Below are 15,615 nucleotides of genomic sequence, written 5' to 3'. Positions count from 1 at the left end.
GAGCATGTTCTCTTCGTTTCTTGTAAAAATATTTATAACTGTGGAACTCCAGTCAATAAACTGCACTGCCTCCAAGTCCTTGTCAGAAAACAGATGCTGTGAAATGCCATGAAGAAATCACCTCACAACTTCCGAGTATTCCTCTAAATTTTTCATAAACAGGGGCATGGACTGATGAAAAACGCGTACTTGCTGACATCAACCAAAACCCAGATTTATGCTTTCATAGTACATGCACATTTTTCTTTGGCAGAGCAGTCTCTTGATGCCAGATGTGGAAAAATGGACCAGTGTCCGACCCTATCGGGAGTCTTTTGTGAGTTATATCCCTGTTTTCTCAAGGTGTGTGCAGTCTCGAGGGTGAGCTGTGAACGACCTGGGCATATAGGCTTCAGGAAAGCACCTTCACAGTGAATTCATCCCTGAAAACAGGGGCAGCTCACAGCAAAGAGGACGTACTTTAGTCAAAGTCCCTGAAACAATGAAAGGATTGGATGCATGGAAAGTGTACCTTCTGCTTCTTGATTATTTTCTTCCCAAAACACTGGTTGTTGGGCAGTTCTGGTCCTAAAATCAAGCCACTACACCTCATCTGCAATGATATAAAATATATATTTAAAAAAACACAGACATTATTTAAGCAATATCATACAAGTAAAGAGTGCTCATATCACTGTATATCAGCAACATTGTGATTTGGCGAGTTGTCACTTCTTTTAAATGTTTTATACCATTATAAAAACAATGGTCTGATATGTTTTAATGTTTTTCATTTTCATGAATGATTTAAACTATATAACAAAGCTTGTTCTAGGCAGTTTAAATGTTTTGATTGTGATAACATACACTTGCATGTTCTGAATCTGTGTGCCAATACAGGAATTAACTTTATAAAAGTACACCAACACTCAGAAATATCGCGTTGGAGTAGTTTACCTTTTTCACATTTCAGTGGAAGTCGTCATAGTTGGGTAAAAACTTCTGTCCACCTTATTTTTCAACGTGGAAGTAAGGTGTTTTCTGTGAATGTGCGAAGCTTCCGATTTATTAGCTGTTATGGAAATAACAAGAAGAATTTATCAAAGTGCAGTAAACCAGTGTGTAGGCCTACGTGTTTATAATTAAGACAATACATTAAAATAATATGATAAGAAATACCAGTTTGCAATATAAAGCAGCATAACGAGCTGTTTTGTACATAAATAACTGGAAGCAAATGACACCGGAAGCCAGACACATTAAAATTACAAATGGCCACACCCGCTCTTATTTGAAAAATAAGGTGGATAGTGGTGAATGAGAGACTCCACAACTCCACAATAGTTATTTCACCATAACTTTAGAAAGAAGAAAAAAATAGAGAGCGATTGATAACAGCAGTCGGAAGAGAGAAAGATGTCAATTTTACTGACATCACAGCCGCTGTTTTAGAAACACCCTCACAGCAGCGTTAACTAGTTATTATTTTATTTTATTATTTGTTGTAAATGTAATATAAAATGTAGGCCTAGGCATATTGTGTTATAAATGTAGCCTACATAGCCTACTTTAAAAAAAAATGAAAATATGAAAAACGTTGCAGGATTTACGACGCTGATGACCGTTAAACGCATCATCAGTCTGTGAAACAATTCAGTTTTAAGTTATTGTAATTGTGTGTGAGTGTGACTAACTAAAAAACGAACCTTATATTTTGTTGTAGCCATACAAAACTTAAGTTAATTACTGTAGAAACTTTCTCATAGCCTACTCCCTGTTACTTTTATACATAATGTCCCCAAAAGACAACCCAACACACTACGCAATCAGAAATTAATACCACCATATCCATTTTCTTAGTCTCTCTTTATTTCTCCAACGGTTCCTGTCTGACAGACGTTGCTGTTTAGCCAATCAGGTGCGAGAGTTTCTCTCCGCCCCGCCGCTATTGGTTGTTCTCTGGAGACTCGGGGGCTGTTCCGATATTAATGACCGCTGGGCAGAGAGACAGCGGCATGTCAATGTGACAACCGAACGAGCGGCTGCAGATGCGCCTCTGAACGCGGAGGAAGGAGGAGGTTGTCAGTGCGAGGGACTCTAAAAAGCTTCCAGACGGCTCTCACCTGCTGGATTTTGCCTCATTTTCACGGCAAAATCTCAACGTTAGGACCGCTGTTATTTCTCCATCTGCGTTAAAAGAAGAACACGCGCGCATATTTTCATTTGCGTGGCGCGCGCTTCCCGCTCTCTGGAGCACTGCGCTATAGATGAACGGAATACATGTCGCTTTATCAACCGGAATGACATACGTTGAAACGGTAAGTTGTAATATTTGCCAATTCAACCTCATCTATTTTGTTCATAAATATACATTTCAGTCGTTTTACTGCATGCCTATCCACATTCAAGTTGAGAGAATATGCGCCAGAGTGAGATAATATGCGTCAGAAGGAGCAGAAATGGAGGGGAAATGGATAACAAGCCCGTATGGTAGTTGAATAAATAGTCATGTCAACCTGGACCACTGCACAGAATTCCTGTTGCTGATGTCGCGGTCGGAGAACCAACGCATGTGTGCATCAGCAACAGGAAATCTGTGCTCCAGCTTGGCATGCGTATTTTTTGGACACAAGGCACGTCCTGGACGGATAGCCACAGGCATTCTTGCATCTGGCTGTTCTCAATCTCACTTATATCACCCTGTTGCCGTCCAAGATGTTCTACAGCACCCCTATAGCACATGCATTTAAAATGCAGTCGCCTTGAGCATCCACTGTACAGTAAGGATCGTTAAATGAATCGTTGAATGGAGGCATTGTGATTCGGATCCATTCGTCTGATCTGCATTCATTGCTTCAGTCTACTTTATACCATGCACAGCACAACATCTCCAATGCAGATGATGACTTTTTTTTTTTAACCCAGCTGTTAATCACACAACCAGGGAGTTTGTCCTCCCACATCTTTTTGAAGACGGAGGCGGAGGGGAATCGTTGCACACGGGCATCGTACTTTCTGATACACAAGTCAGAGATTGCAAATAGCATTTTATGTGCTTGCATCATTGTAACAAATGTTTAGGATAGTGCATCAAATTAAAATAAAAGTCAAAGGAGATTGCATGCACTGCATGCATCCATATATGTAAATATCCATATGTGACCCTTATCTACTAGTAAATAGATACCAATTAGATCAACTTGTTTCAGGGGCAAAAGTAACGTGGCCTGGAATATAAAAATAATATAATGAGTAGGTTTTACCATAGAGGACCATGTCCTGTGGGACAACCATTACCGGGCCTGGGGATTCACTGACGCTTTACAAAGCAAAAATGTTGAGCAAAAATATTGTCTAGGCTATACAGTAGTATATATATATTATTGTGTATATTTGTGTCCTTGGAGTCTCTTTCATGACAAACTCTCCAAACTTAGGCCTGAGCGGGCAATTTTTAATCAAAGATGTAATCACATGGGCCATTTGATGGCTGCCCTAATTAACAGACAATAAGTAAAACCCTTGATATAAGGATCTATTAGACATGGCTTTTGTGAGCTCATTGAAGTCTAACTGATTTTAGTCCCTCTTTATATGATGAGGTGCTGGAAAATTGCTTTCTCTGATCGTTACATCGTACCAAGCAGTTTGAGACACAAAGCAATGGTCGATGTGCGGTTTTGAAATGTTATTTATGCATTAAATATGCTTGATCTGGCAGATCATAATGCTCGTACACTTATCATAAAATTGAGCAAACACCATTTATCTTGTTTAACACATTTATTTTGTCATTATATGCTATACTGAGCAATGTAAACCCATCAGATTCAACACTTCCTTCGATTACCAAAACTAACTTATGAGCACAACTTATTCTTTTCTAGTCAACATTTAACCAGCTGCTAAGACATACAAGTTTGCTAAGATAACAGGTGCCAGAGAAGCCCTCTTCTTGTGCACTATATGTGTGAGTGAAAATTAGTCTCTCACATGGTACAGTTGAAGCAGGAGTTGCTAGATATTTCTGTGCTAGAGATGAAACGTATGAAAAGTTAATATCACGATTATAAACAAAACGTTCACGGTTATCAATAAAATCACTGTGTTGTTAATGTGCTGGAAATATTCAAAAAGTACTGATATACATTCTCAAACTGAAATTATTTCTCAAACTTTTAAATCGAAAACCAACAAACAGCCAATAAAATTAGGAGCTCTATGCACTTTTTGTTTGCTTAAACATGAAAATTCTACAACACCCATTAACAACAACGGCCGGATTTTAAATGAACGATCAATTTTGCTTGGGTGCCTGTGTGATATTTTTACTGACTTTGCTTAATGGTGGACAGTATTTACCGTGAGTTTTTCAAATTGCAGTAATCAAATCATTTCGGCCTACCAGGGTTACAGGTGCTTGAGCCATTGTAGATGCTCAGTGTGATAAATTCCCAACTCCCAAGGTCATCTAACTGTGTTCAGTAATTTATTTGCATTATTTTTATTAAATTATATTAACGCATTAAAGATTTAGAATTACGCGTTAATGCGATAATGTTACACACACACACACATATATATATATATATATATATAGCAAAAAAGATAACTACCTATGACTTATCCTAATTTTCTGTCTATTGAAAAGGTCACCACACTCCACATTCTTTCATTGTTTCAAAAGCCTCGACTAGTTCTTTTTCAAACTATAGATTTTGATAAGAGAAAATGATAGCAGCATATGCTATCTGTGCTTTCAGGAGTAAACAGAGCAGAACCATCTGAGAAGCACTGCTGTGCTCTCCATCTGTTCTTAGATAAGAATGATACCTGTAGTAGAGGTATCCAGTGCGGTATAAAGCACATACTGGGAGAACTGGGATCTCATTATGCAAAAACAGTCAAGCTAGGGATGTTAAGAAAACACTAAACCATGCACAGCTACACCAATAGATTGACTGACACTTGCTATTGGGAACAAGCTTTCAATCAATCAGGCCCAATTAGAGTGAAATGCTGTATTTGTACCCTGGGGAATTTTATTGGTTTTCATAATTAGGTTCTTCATATAGAAGAGTAGCTTAGTGATGCAGTTATCCTGTGCGTTGTGCACGGTATCCTTCCCTTAGGCTAGGTTATGTACAGTATGTTAGAGCAAACAGCAACGTTTCATGTCTCTGTATGAGCAATATGCAATAACACCGTGGATCAACTGTTAGGGACAGATGAGTCCGAATGTTCTTACAGCATATTTAGAACTCAGTGGAAAATGCTGGAAAACTACTGAAAACTAAAAGAGAATGCATAATTAGAGATGTAAAATTATGAATTATCTGATTAAAAATTATTATAGCGGCATATAAACATTATGCATTCTAATTAATGTCAATGTGTTATGTGTTTAACTACAAACTACATTTGCACCCAGAGAATCAGTTGAACCTGACTTAATACAAGCAGTAATGACTCAGTAAAGACCAGGGCTGTAACGATATGCGATATGAAACCGAAATCGCAACACTTAGATCCACAAACCTGTGTTGCGGTGTGAGAAGACAGAATCGTGACACACCTCTTCCAACTCCCAGAGTTATCCTTCCCGTCCAGATCCAATGCGACCACATCTTTAAATTACTATTAGTATTATTTGAAGGTGACATTATAAAATATGTAGGCCTAGACCTACACCACAAAACTATTTGAGGATAAATTCTTTAAAATTGGACAATTCCAGCGGTATGGACGTGACATTTGCAGTAAAAACTTGAAATAGAAATTCTCAGAAAATGCATTTAATACCAATATATCGAAACGTCTGTTTATATATCCATACTCCCTTTATAAAGGAGTCCAGACATTAGAAAAATATCAGTCTCGATGTGGCACAAAAAATCTTTAACTTAGGTGGCAAAATATTTTTTTCGTAATTCTGTGAATTACACAACGCAAACCAATACTACCCACCGGATGAAGAAGGGTTGGCTCTCCATAGAACATAAAAAATTCATTTTATTTTTATTTTTATTGTTCGTATTTATGAGGAAAAAACAATGTTACGGACGTGACCGCTCTGAAAGCGGCACTAAAAGACTGCTTTCACTTTCACTGCTAAAACTTTCACCGAGACTTCAAACAGAAAGCACAAAGCCTTTCTTCAAAGTGAATTTCGTTTTGTATTTATTGTATCTTAATTTTAATCAAAGTTTCATCAACCAATTGCCTGGATTTAATCAATAAGAAGTAAATATAGCAGACAATAGATAATCACGACACGGAGGCGCCGGCGCGTGAACTGGAGCTCGTCTCATAAATGAACCGAAACTCAGCGTATAAGGTAGCCTACTTGCCTCACAGACCTGAGAAATATATCTATAGAAAGCTTGAAATGTCTATTCAATTCAATTCAAACCGAAAGAAAACAGACTGCTCTCTGCTTATGTAATCCGTATGAAATGTGCATTTCTCTCTGGCGCGTTCACTACTGCGAAGATCGCGAGTCAGTATCGTCAACTTCATATTTGCAGCCAACACTGACACAGAAAACACTTGTTTATTAATAAACAATTAAAATGTCTCCTTGCTATATTTGCCTTTTTTTTTTTTTTTTTGCCTATATTTGCTCCTTGCCTTCTGTTGTTTGATTAACATCAATGACAAGCAGCAGCAGGTTTATTAGGCTGCTGTCACTTTAAGATCTCATGCACTGATCTAATATAGACCTACCGTAGACTGTAATATACAGACACTCATCCGGTTTTCTTCCAACTGTTTATGTTCACTTAAGACATAACTGGCTGTGTTTAAACCTCGTGTGTATTTTAAGCACAATAAGATGCGAAAGATAACGTAGTTTAGTACTCAAAGGCTGTTTGACACTCTTTTAGTGTTCGCGTGGTTGGGGTGTACACGCTTAGAAAAGCATGTGAATAAAATGTTTAAACGACAAGGCTTTAAAACACATGTAAAGAATACACTTTCATGATTGTGAATAACTGCAATGTCATGTGTGCGTAACTCTATCTCTAAATTAACATGTGATGTGTAACATGTGTACAGTATGTGGGACCGGAGGCGCCAGAACTGCAACTGACAGAATGCACTGTAGCTTGATACTAGCATATTTCTTCAAAAGCAGATTGTGGAGACATTTCACGATCAAAAGTCATGATATCGCACACCCCTATATGTAAGCATGAATTTGATTTTCTTAAAAGAGAAAATCAGCATCAAACAGTCAGTTACAAATTTTAGAAACTGTCTATGTACACTTGTATTCTTTGAGGGAAAGAAAATGCGGCGGTGGAAAAGCTGAAACCTGTGGGGTCCATCGGTTAATTTGGAACATTGATTCAACATTAACCGTCGACTCTGCGCTGATTTTGTGAGCATATAGGAGCAGGTGCAAAGGGAAATGTTCCCTGTGCCTTGCACTGGAAACAATATGCACACACATTGCATAGCAAAGCCTATTTAATGGACTCGTCCCTTACCTTTTAATCGCAAATCAATGAAGTAAAGGGCAGGGGGAGGAACAGCGAAACAGACTATGCCTCCCACTGAGAGGTCTATGCAAACTGGCTGGCTGCTAGGCCCTTTGCGTCTTCTCCAGGCCTGATTGAATAACTTACACTAAACATACGAAGAGAGGTGGAAACAAAATGAAAGCTGCAGTGAAATACAAAGAGGAGAGAGAGCATGGGTGTAAGAGTAAGAAGAGGGGTGTCTTTCTGTAGACATTTGTGTGAACCGTTGCCCTACTTTCTGTACGTGATCTGTATGACACAAGTTTAACTAGAAATTAAATTCTACAGCTACAACATTGCATATATTAAAATAACCCATGTAAGTTTGCTGGTTACTTTTATGTTCTTGGCAGATATGTTCTAATCCAAAAAAAGTATTTTGTGCTTATGACAATTAACAAAAAATTAAGTGAAGTAGTATAATGGCTAGGAAGTGGAAAACTGGTTGTTTGAGACCCGTAAAAAATAAAACATCATAAAATCAAAATACATAAATGCACTTTCTAGAAAAGTGGTCTTAATATGTATAAAACTCCAATTTAATGGCAATATAACTTCTTTACAGTAAAAAAAAAAAGGGTTCTAGGGGTAGATATCAGTTAGGTACAAGGACCAGTCAATACTGCTTATTTCAACACATCTAACAGGATTACCACAAATGAAAGTAAAAAAAACAACAAAAAAAACACACATAATGAAAAAACAAAACAACAAAAACATAATCCCAAGAGCAGTTTGCACTGAGTTGCTACAGCTATTTTCCAATACCCAGAGGGGCTAGTTTGAGCTTTAAGAGGACTTCAAGCTTAGTAATCAGTCCCCAGCCCAAGATTTACAGCCCATCTCAAATAGCACGGCCCAAAGCAAACATTGGAGCCGGGCTGCCACCGTTCAGCCTGAGTTACTTCCCAGGGTCAGCAGGCCTTCTGCCCACCGGACACATTTATTCAAACATGCCCCTATATTTCACAGGCCCAATCAAGATGATGCTAGCTCTGTGATATCAGGTCTGGCAAATAATGACGGGCAACGATTCTCCGGCTCCTCTCCCTCCAATTTCGTTGACTTACTCTGCAGTACATCAGGACGGTGATTAGAGCATCCATCTTGAAATTCCATTTTCTCTGGTATTAGTTGCATTTCTCTCTGTCTCTGAAAGTGTGCCGCACTATGCAAGGTATTGCCACTTACGCTCTATGAGCCACGGTGTTGTTCCAAGTCCTTAAGTGTCTACGCTCTCACCTACACTTAACTGGGTTAGGCCTAATTCCCTTCATTTGTCTTTGACTGGAGTTTTGAATGGGTGTGCAGTACCTTTATTGCTGTTACAGTTATTGGAGGTTAATACAGGTTTAGTTGTATTAGTGTTTCTCCTCTCCTGGGAGATTTTTTTGTGGATACTTTAACAGAAACAGCCTCCAGAACACAATCATGAGCCAGCCATTACATGCAAAACAAGACATTATTTACCATTGCTGGGGTGCGTTTCCCGAAAGCATCGTTGGCCAACTATGGTCGCAAGTTCATCGCAATGTCCATTGAACTCTATTGGTAACGACGGAACTTGCGACCATAGTTGGCCAACGATGCTTTCGGGAAACGCACCCCAGAATGATTAAAAAGTTTTGTCTTTGATTTCTTTCTCACTTCACAATATACAGTACATGCAATATGCCAAATAGCCAAATAGTTTTAGCTACCTTTTTAGCTGTAGTTGAATAATCTAAATAATTGTGTTCTGAAATATTGTGGACATACCAAACAGTTGCAGATAATTCTGTGGAACTATGGAAACCTTGATGTAACACACTCAAAACAGTGCCAAATTATTCAAGCCCCATTGAACTACGCCTTTATTGTGCATTGGTAAATGGTCCTATTCACTATGTGAAACACTGAAACTCTGGCCCTGCATCAAAAACATAACCTTGTCTAAAAGGGCAAGATAATAAAAACAATCCTGCATAACAGAAAATGCAAAGTAGTACAAAAACATATTGAATGTGAACCGTCTCTAATAAGAGAAACACTTCATTTATTATGCACCCTTAAATTGTTCTACACTTAAAGTATATTAAATACTAAGGACTAATTTAAATCACTATTAATATCTTGTTAAATATCTGGAAAAATCACAGGTCCAGAACTATCACAAATTAGAAGAGACTAAAGAGATCAAAAGAATAACTAACTGCATTTTCGCCTTTTGCACATTAACACTATGCTGTTAACAGACAAGCATGCTTACGCTCTGCACTAGTAGTGAACCAGCACTACCATAGAGAACATGCAGGTACTGCAGGAGCAGTGCTCCATTTAACACCTAGGAAAATAGGCCATTCGTGTCAGTCAGGAAAACTAGATGCATTTGGCTGACACAGGTATTGTGAAGCATCCATTTTCCAACCACTGTGAGAGCAGCCGCACACCTACGAGGTGTAATAAACACCCAAATTTAATAGCACTCATTACCCGCTAGACTTTACAATTTGCAATTAACAATTTGACTCTGTCTATGGAAAGAGAGTGTAGTTCCTAGTGTGTCTGTTTACAACACAAGTATAGTTCAGTGATGGCGAGACATTAACAGATCAGATACTCTTTTGTAATCATGATTACCAGACAAAACAACTGAAACGGAGAAGGCCCTGTATACCATGTATTTCAAACAGATTCTGTTGCCACAAATATTAGTCACCAGAAGGTCCCTTTATTGACGCTTTTTCTGAATGTTCTTGGCTTTATGAAGAATCTTGTTGCCTTGGAAAAATCACACATTTCGCCCCCTCAAATACTCAACACACTCTCACCTCCACAGAGCATTGAGGGATGAACTCCCATTCCTCCATGTCTGCGAAGCTTACTGCAGACTTTTTGTGGAATCCTTACTTACTCACCACCTTCCTTAGCCACTGAAGTTAAAAAGAGGGATGATGATTTGATGGAAAATTCTCACTCCTTTTGTCTCACTCACTTTCTTTCTGGCTACAGCTTCCATGGTAACCTTGGTGATGCAGAGAGCTCTCACAGAATTACTGTTGGATTTTTTTAAAGGCTCTTCTGCATAGCAAAACAAAGATAGTTGCTTTTAACAGTAGGAAAATAACAAACAATTGGTATAATACTGTTGAGACAGACCCAACATGGCATGTGCAGTTAAAATATATAATATTCAAGGCCATGGTATATGTTGCTTATAGCCCAGTTGCAATATTTTCACTAAACATGAGTGTAATGAGAATGTTTTGTGTACATAGCTATAACATTTCATCATGGTGCATTGCATTGGGATTTGGGAATGTACCCTATTGAAAAATAAAAAGCAATATTAATGCCTACAACAAGTCAAACACACTAAGCTTTGTAATTCCCATATTTTAGGACAACTTCGGCTTTAGAATCCCAAAATAATATCTTGGGTGAAGGACACCCATATCCATATGTCAAAGGCTTAGCGTGCAAGGTACTGCTGAATAAAATGTCAGCAGACATCAGAGTGCTTTAATGTGGCTTTTGTAAATGTCAGCATGCCTCTGTCTTGCCTTAGTGATGCCCTTGCATTTTTCGATAATTATATGCTAATATTTTTCATCTCTTTCTTCTTATTTTCCTCAGGTAGAAGTGGATTAGGATGATGATGGCACCATCCATAGTATTAAATGAAATGAACAGCCTTGCGTCTGCCTAGCTGAAACCACCGCTACCCGAGGTTTAATGGTGACCTTTTCACCTTTATCTGCCCAACCAGTAAAATTCCATACACCACCTTCAATCTGAATAACGGGAGACTTAGCAACGGGACATTGCATCTGTTGACAGCACATCGGTCAGGGCCTAGGGAAGGCCCTCTGTTGGATTCAATAGTGATCACCACAAATGGTTGATTATTTTTGAAGTGAAGTCCTTTTGCTGCAAAATCTTTAAGGACCAACTCCTGACTGGTGGGAACTGTGCCAATATGAAGGACATATCATTTGCGGATTATTTGCTAGTGGGCCTTGCAGTGACTACTTTTGTTCTTGCTACAGAAGAGAGAGTCAGTTGTCCCAAACTTTGTGTATGTGAAATTAGACCCTGGTTTTCCCCTAGCTCCGTCTATATGGAGGCTCCTACTGTTGACTGTAATGACCTGGGACTTTTTAACCTGCCCATGAGATTGCCATCTGATACACAAGTCGTTTTACTTCAGACCAACAACATTGCTAAGATTGAGCACTCTTTGGATTACCTGCCCAACATCACTGAGATTGATCTCTCACAAAACAACCTGTCATCAATAAGTGACTTCAACATTGGCCACCTCCCTCAACTCTTATCCCTACACATGGAGGAAAACTGGATATGCGCCCTACCAGACAACAGCCTTTCTCAACTGACCAACCTTCAGGAGCTCTACCTGAATCATAACCTCATCTCCTTTATTTCTCCAGAGGCTTTTCGTGGCCTTCAGAGCTTGCTGAGACTGCACCTCAACTCCAACCGGCTTCAGAGTATAAAAAGTGAATGGTTTGAGCCATTACCGAATTTGGAAATTCTAATGATTGGGGAAAATCCTATCCTTTCAATTCAGGATATGAGCTTCAAGCCTCTAAGAAACCTGCGCAGTCTGGTTCTTACTAGAATGAACCTCTCACAGATACCAGATGATTCACTTCTGGGCCTTGACAATCTGGAAAGTATCTCATTCTATGATAATACATTCCCTAAGGTACCCCATGGTGCTCTCAAGCATCTTAAGAGCCTGAAGTTTTTGGATCTCAATAAGAACCCCATTGGGAGAATTCAAAGGGGCGACTTTGTGGACATGCTCCATCTTAAGGAACTGGGCATTAACAGCATGCCTGAGTTGGTGTCCATTGATAGTTTTGCCCTCAATAACCTCCCAGAACTGACCAAAATCGAAGCCACCAACAACCCTAAACTTTCGTATATACATCCAAATGCTTTCTATAGGCTACCAAGGCTGGAAACTCTAATGCTAAATGGTAATGCTTTAAGTGCCCTGCACCGGATCACAGTAGAGTCCCTCCCAAATCTTCGGGAGGTAAGCATGCACTCTAACCCTATCCGCTGTGACTGCGTTGTACGGTGGATGAACATGAACAAGACAAACATCCGTTTCATGGAGCCTGACTCCCTGTTCTGTGTGGAACCTCCAGAGTATGAAGGTCAGCATGTGCGGCAGGTTCACTTCAGAGAGATGATGGAGATCTGTCTGCCTCTCATCTCTTCAGAGAGCCTCCCCACACAAATCAGTGTGGATAGTGGGAGATCTGTGTCCCTGCACTGCCGTGCCTTTGCTGAACCTGAGCCAGACATATACTGGGTGACTCCGTCTGGGAGAAGGATCATCCCAAATGCAGTTTTTGAGAGATTCTACATGCACCCTGAAGGCACCCTTGATATTTATGATATCACTGAGAATGAGGCTGGATTGTACACGTGTGTGGCACACAATCTTGTTGGGGCAGACCTAAAATCTGTCTCGGTGGAGGTAAATGGATACTTCCCACAGCCTGTCAATGACTCACTGAATGTCAACATCCAATCTGTACAGACCAACTCTGTGTTGATATCCTGGAAGTCCTCTCATGGTAGCCTGGCGCCAAACATTAAGTGGTATACAATGCCCAGTGCAAACCATCCAACTATGGCATTCACAGCTAGGGTACCATCTGACATAACTGTATACAATCTTACACATCTCAACCCTGCTACACAGTACAAAGTGTGTGTGGACATTCACAGCATCCATCATAAACACGACACCAAGTGTGTCAATGTCCTAACTAAAGGATTAGAACAAGCCGTAAAGAACTCTGAGAGGTGGGACGTGGCACTGATTGCTGCATTTGGTCTACTTTTCATTGTGATCTTAGTGGCTTGCTTTCTGATTTATGTCTTTATGAGGAACCACTGCATTTATGGAGAACTGAAGCGATACCCTTCCAAAATGGCTCTGATGTCTGAGACCAGCCAGCAGTCTCCTTTTACAAGGCTCTGGATTTCTGGGAAAGGGATGCCAGCTGCTGTTGAGGTTAAAGCTACAGTCATAAATGTGTTGGACAATGCCTTTTAAGCTGCACACGCAGAGGACCACAAATACTACAAGCAAACTGACAAGGCAAGAGTGGAGAACATACTGTTCCAACTTGCCATTTATCTTTTTGCCTTGACACAGACATCAAATTCAAATGGAAGGGATGTCTGAAAATCTATAACTAGCTCTATATCCCCTCATCATGAGCTGTCAGATGTGGCAAATGGCAATGGAACAGTGGTAACTAGCGAGAAGTAGAGGGAGAGACTTGCTGCCAAAATATGCAGTGTGATATTTGTAGGCCATTCACTGAAAACAGATGATATTAAGACCTCAAGAAGGTGTTGTTTCTCATACCTGACTGTTACATGTGTAAAGAGTAGTGGAACAGTCTTTGTGGTCCCAAGCAATACCGTCTGTGCTGTACGACTACCATAGGCGCGTTAGAGACCTGACTGTTTGTTGAGAAGGAAATCTAGTAGAATAGAAGATCACGGTGATTATGATGTGAACTTTTGATGAAATATGTTGTTTTTCTATTTAAAAGCAGATCTGTCTTTTCATGGCTAAAATTGTTATATATTCTATCCAGAAATGTAACAGGTATCTTCTGTGCAGTAGCCAGGCAGTAAACAAGTGTGAATTACTTGCAGTATGAAAGATACAACTTAAGCAACGAGACCACACATTTGCTGAATAAAACACAAATGTACATTTTAAGGAATCTATATACATACATATATTATATTTGATTATATTACTATCAGGACTGGATGTTGTTGAATGCAGACGCTTTAAAAGCATCTCTCATATAAATTGCCGTAGGTTGATCATGACAGGGTAAGTGCCTACTCCTGAATCTTACACCAGAAAAAAAAAAAAAAAAAAAAAAAAAAACTTTTGAATGTTACTTCTAATGGTTTCCTGAGAGATCCCTGGAGAACAGAGCCATGATTCCAGCCTCACGCAAATTTGTGCAAATACTATATCAGTATTTCTAGCATAAACATGGTTTAAAAGCATTGCGTCCTTGCTTTGAGTGTGAAAAAGCCATTTTTATATTGACTGTCTGTTCTACCCTAAACACATTAGTCAATCAGACCAATGTGCTTAAGGTAATGTAAAAACTAAATAAATGTCAGCATTTTTTTTCTCATGTTGGAATAAGGATGTTTACTGATCTAGTTTCTGGGGAATAAAAACAAATCATTTACCATTATGAACACGTGTCTTGAGAGAATAGTTCATCCAGAAAAAAAACCCTTTACTCACCCCTCATATTATTCCAAACCCATTTAACTTTTTCTTCTGCCAAACACAGAATCTCCAAGCTGCTCCTATCTATACGATGAAAGTGAATAGGGATGGATGCGGTCAAGCTTAAAAGACAAACAAACAGGTGAACATGGAACATGTTGCAGTGCAAATGAACAAATATCATTGTATGGAAAAGAGCAGTTCAGACGTTCTGCTAAAGTTCCTAAGTGTTTTCACCTAAGTAAGTCAAATGTGATTGAAACAACATGAGGGTCAGCAAATGGCAATCATTCGTAGGTGAACTATTTTTCCAGTGGTAGAAGGAGGGGACTGCCAGATTCAAATCTAAGACAGCCAAACCAGCAGCAAAGAATCACATTGTATTTGCTCCATTTAAGATCCAGGACAGACTCACAACCCAAAAAATTACAAACATGATGAATGCTCGTCAGTCACTGACTGACACGGAAGATTTGTCAGACAGGTGTGCTCGTACATCAGCGAGGCTTTCAGCAGTGCAGACAGGCCTTTTAGAGGCCGGCTATCACTCAAACACAAGGAGAGCTAAATTATAACTCAAACTCTATACCGGCACTGTTCAGGCAGGCTGGAGTCCACCAGCCTTTGCCCTCGCTTTTCAGTCACATTTCAGGTTGAGGTGCTTCTGTAGCTACAGACAAGGTCACCGTGTACCTGTACCGTATCAAAAGAGAAATTACATACCAGCAGAAGTACGGGACTATTCCTCTGAAATGGATTGTGGAATCCAGATAAGACTGCAATATTAGAAAGCATTGCCACAATTAAAAATTC

The 15,615-nt window shown here is 39.4% G+C and overlaps 1 protein-coding gene across 2 annotated transcripts; it reads left to right on the top strand.

The window, feature by feature from the left end:
• Positions 1 to 2,007: 2,007 nt before the first annotated feature.
• On the top strand, positions 2,008 to 14,761 carry lrrn3b (leucine rich repeat neuronal 3b). Of its 2 annotated transcripts, none has more exons than XM_084407477.1 (2): positions 2,008 to 2,297; positions 11,121 to 14,761. In XM_084407477.1, the coding sequence occupies exon 2, from the start codon at positions 11,464 to 11,466 to the stop codon at positions 13,582 to 13,584; it is 2,121 nt and encodes a 706-aa protein (XP_084263603.1). In that variant the 5' UTR covers positions 2,008 to 2,297; positions 11,121 to 11,463; the 3' UTR covers positions 13,585 to 14,761. The 2 variants fall into 2 exon arrangements, with proteins under 2 accessions (XP_084263603.1, XP_084263604.1); XM_084407478.1 differs by having other exon boundaries at positions 2,014 to 2,297; positions 11,125 to 14,761.
• Positions 14,762 to 15,615: the final 854 nt, after the last annotated feature.

This window comes from Rutilus rutilus (assembly GCF_951802725.1).
Source record: "Rutilus rutilus genome assembly, chromosome: 4".
Taxonomy (NCBI): domain Eukaryota; kingdom Metazoa; phylum Chordata; class Actinopteri; order Cypriniformes; family Leuciscidae; genus Rutilus; species Rutilus rutilus.
Note: the sequence above shows the minus strand (reverse complement) of the source record. Positions and strands in the feature narration are given on the sequence as shown.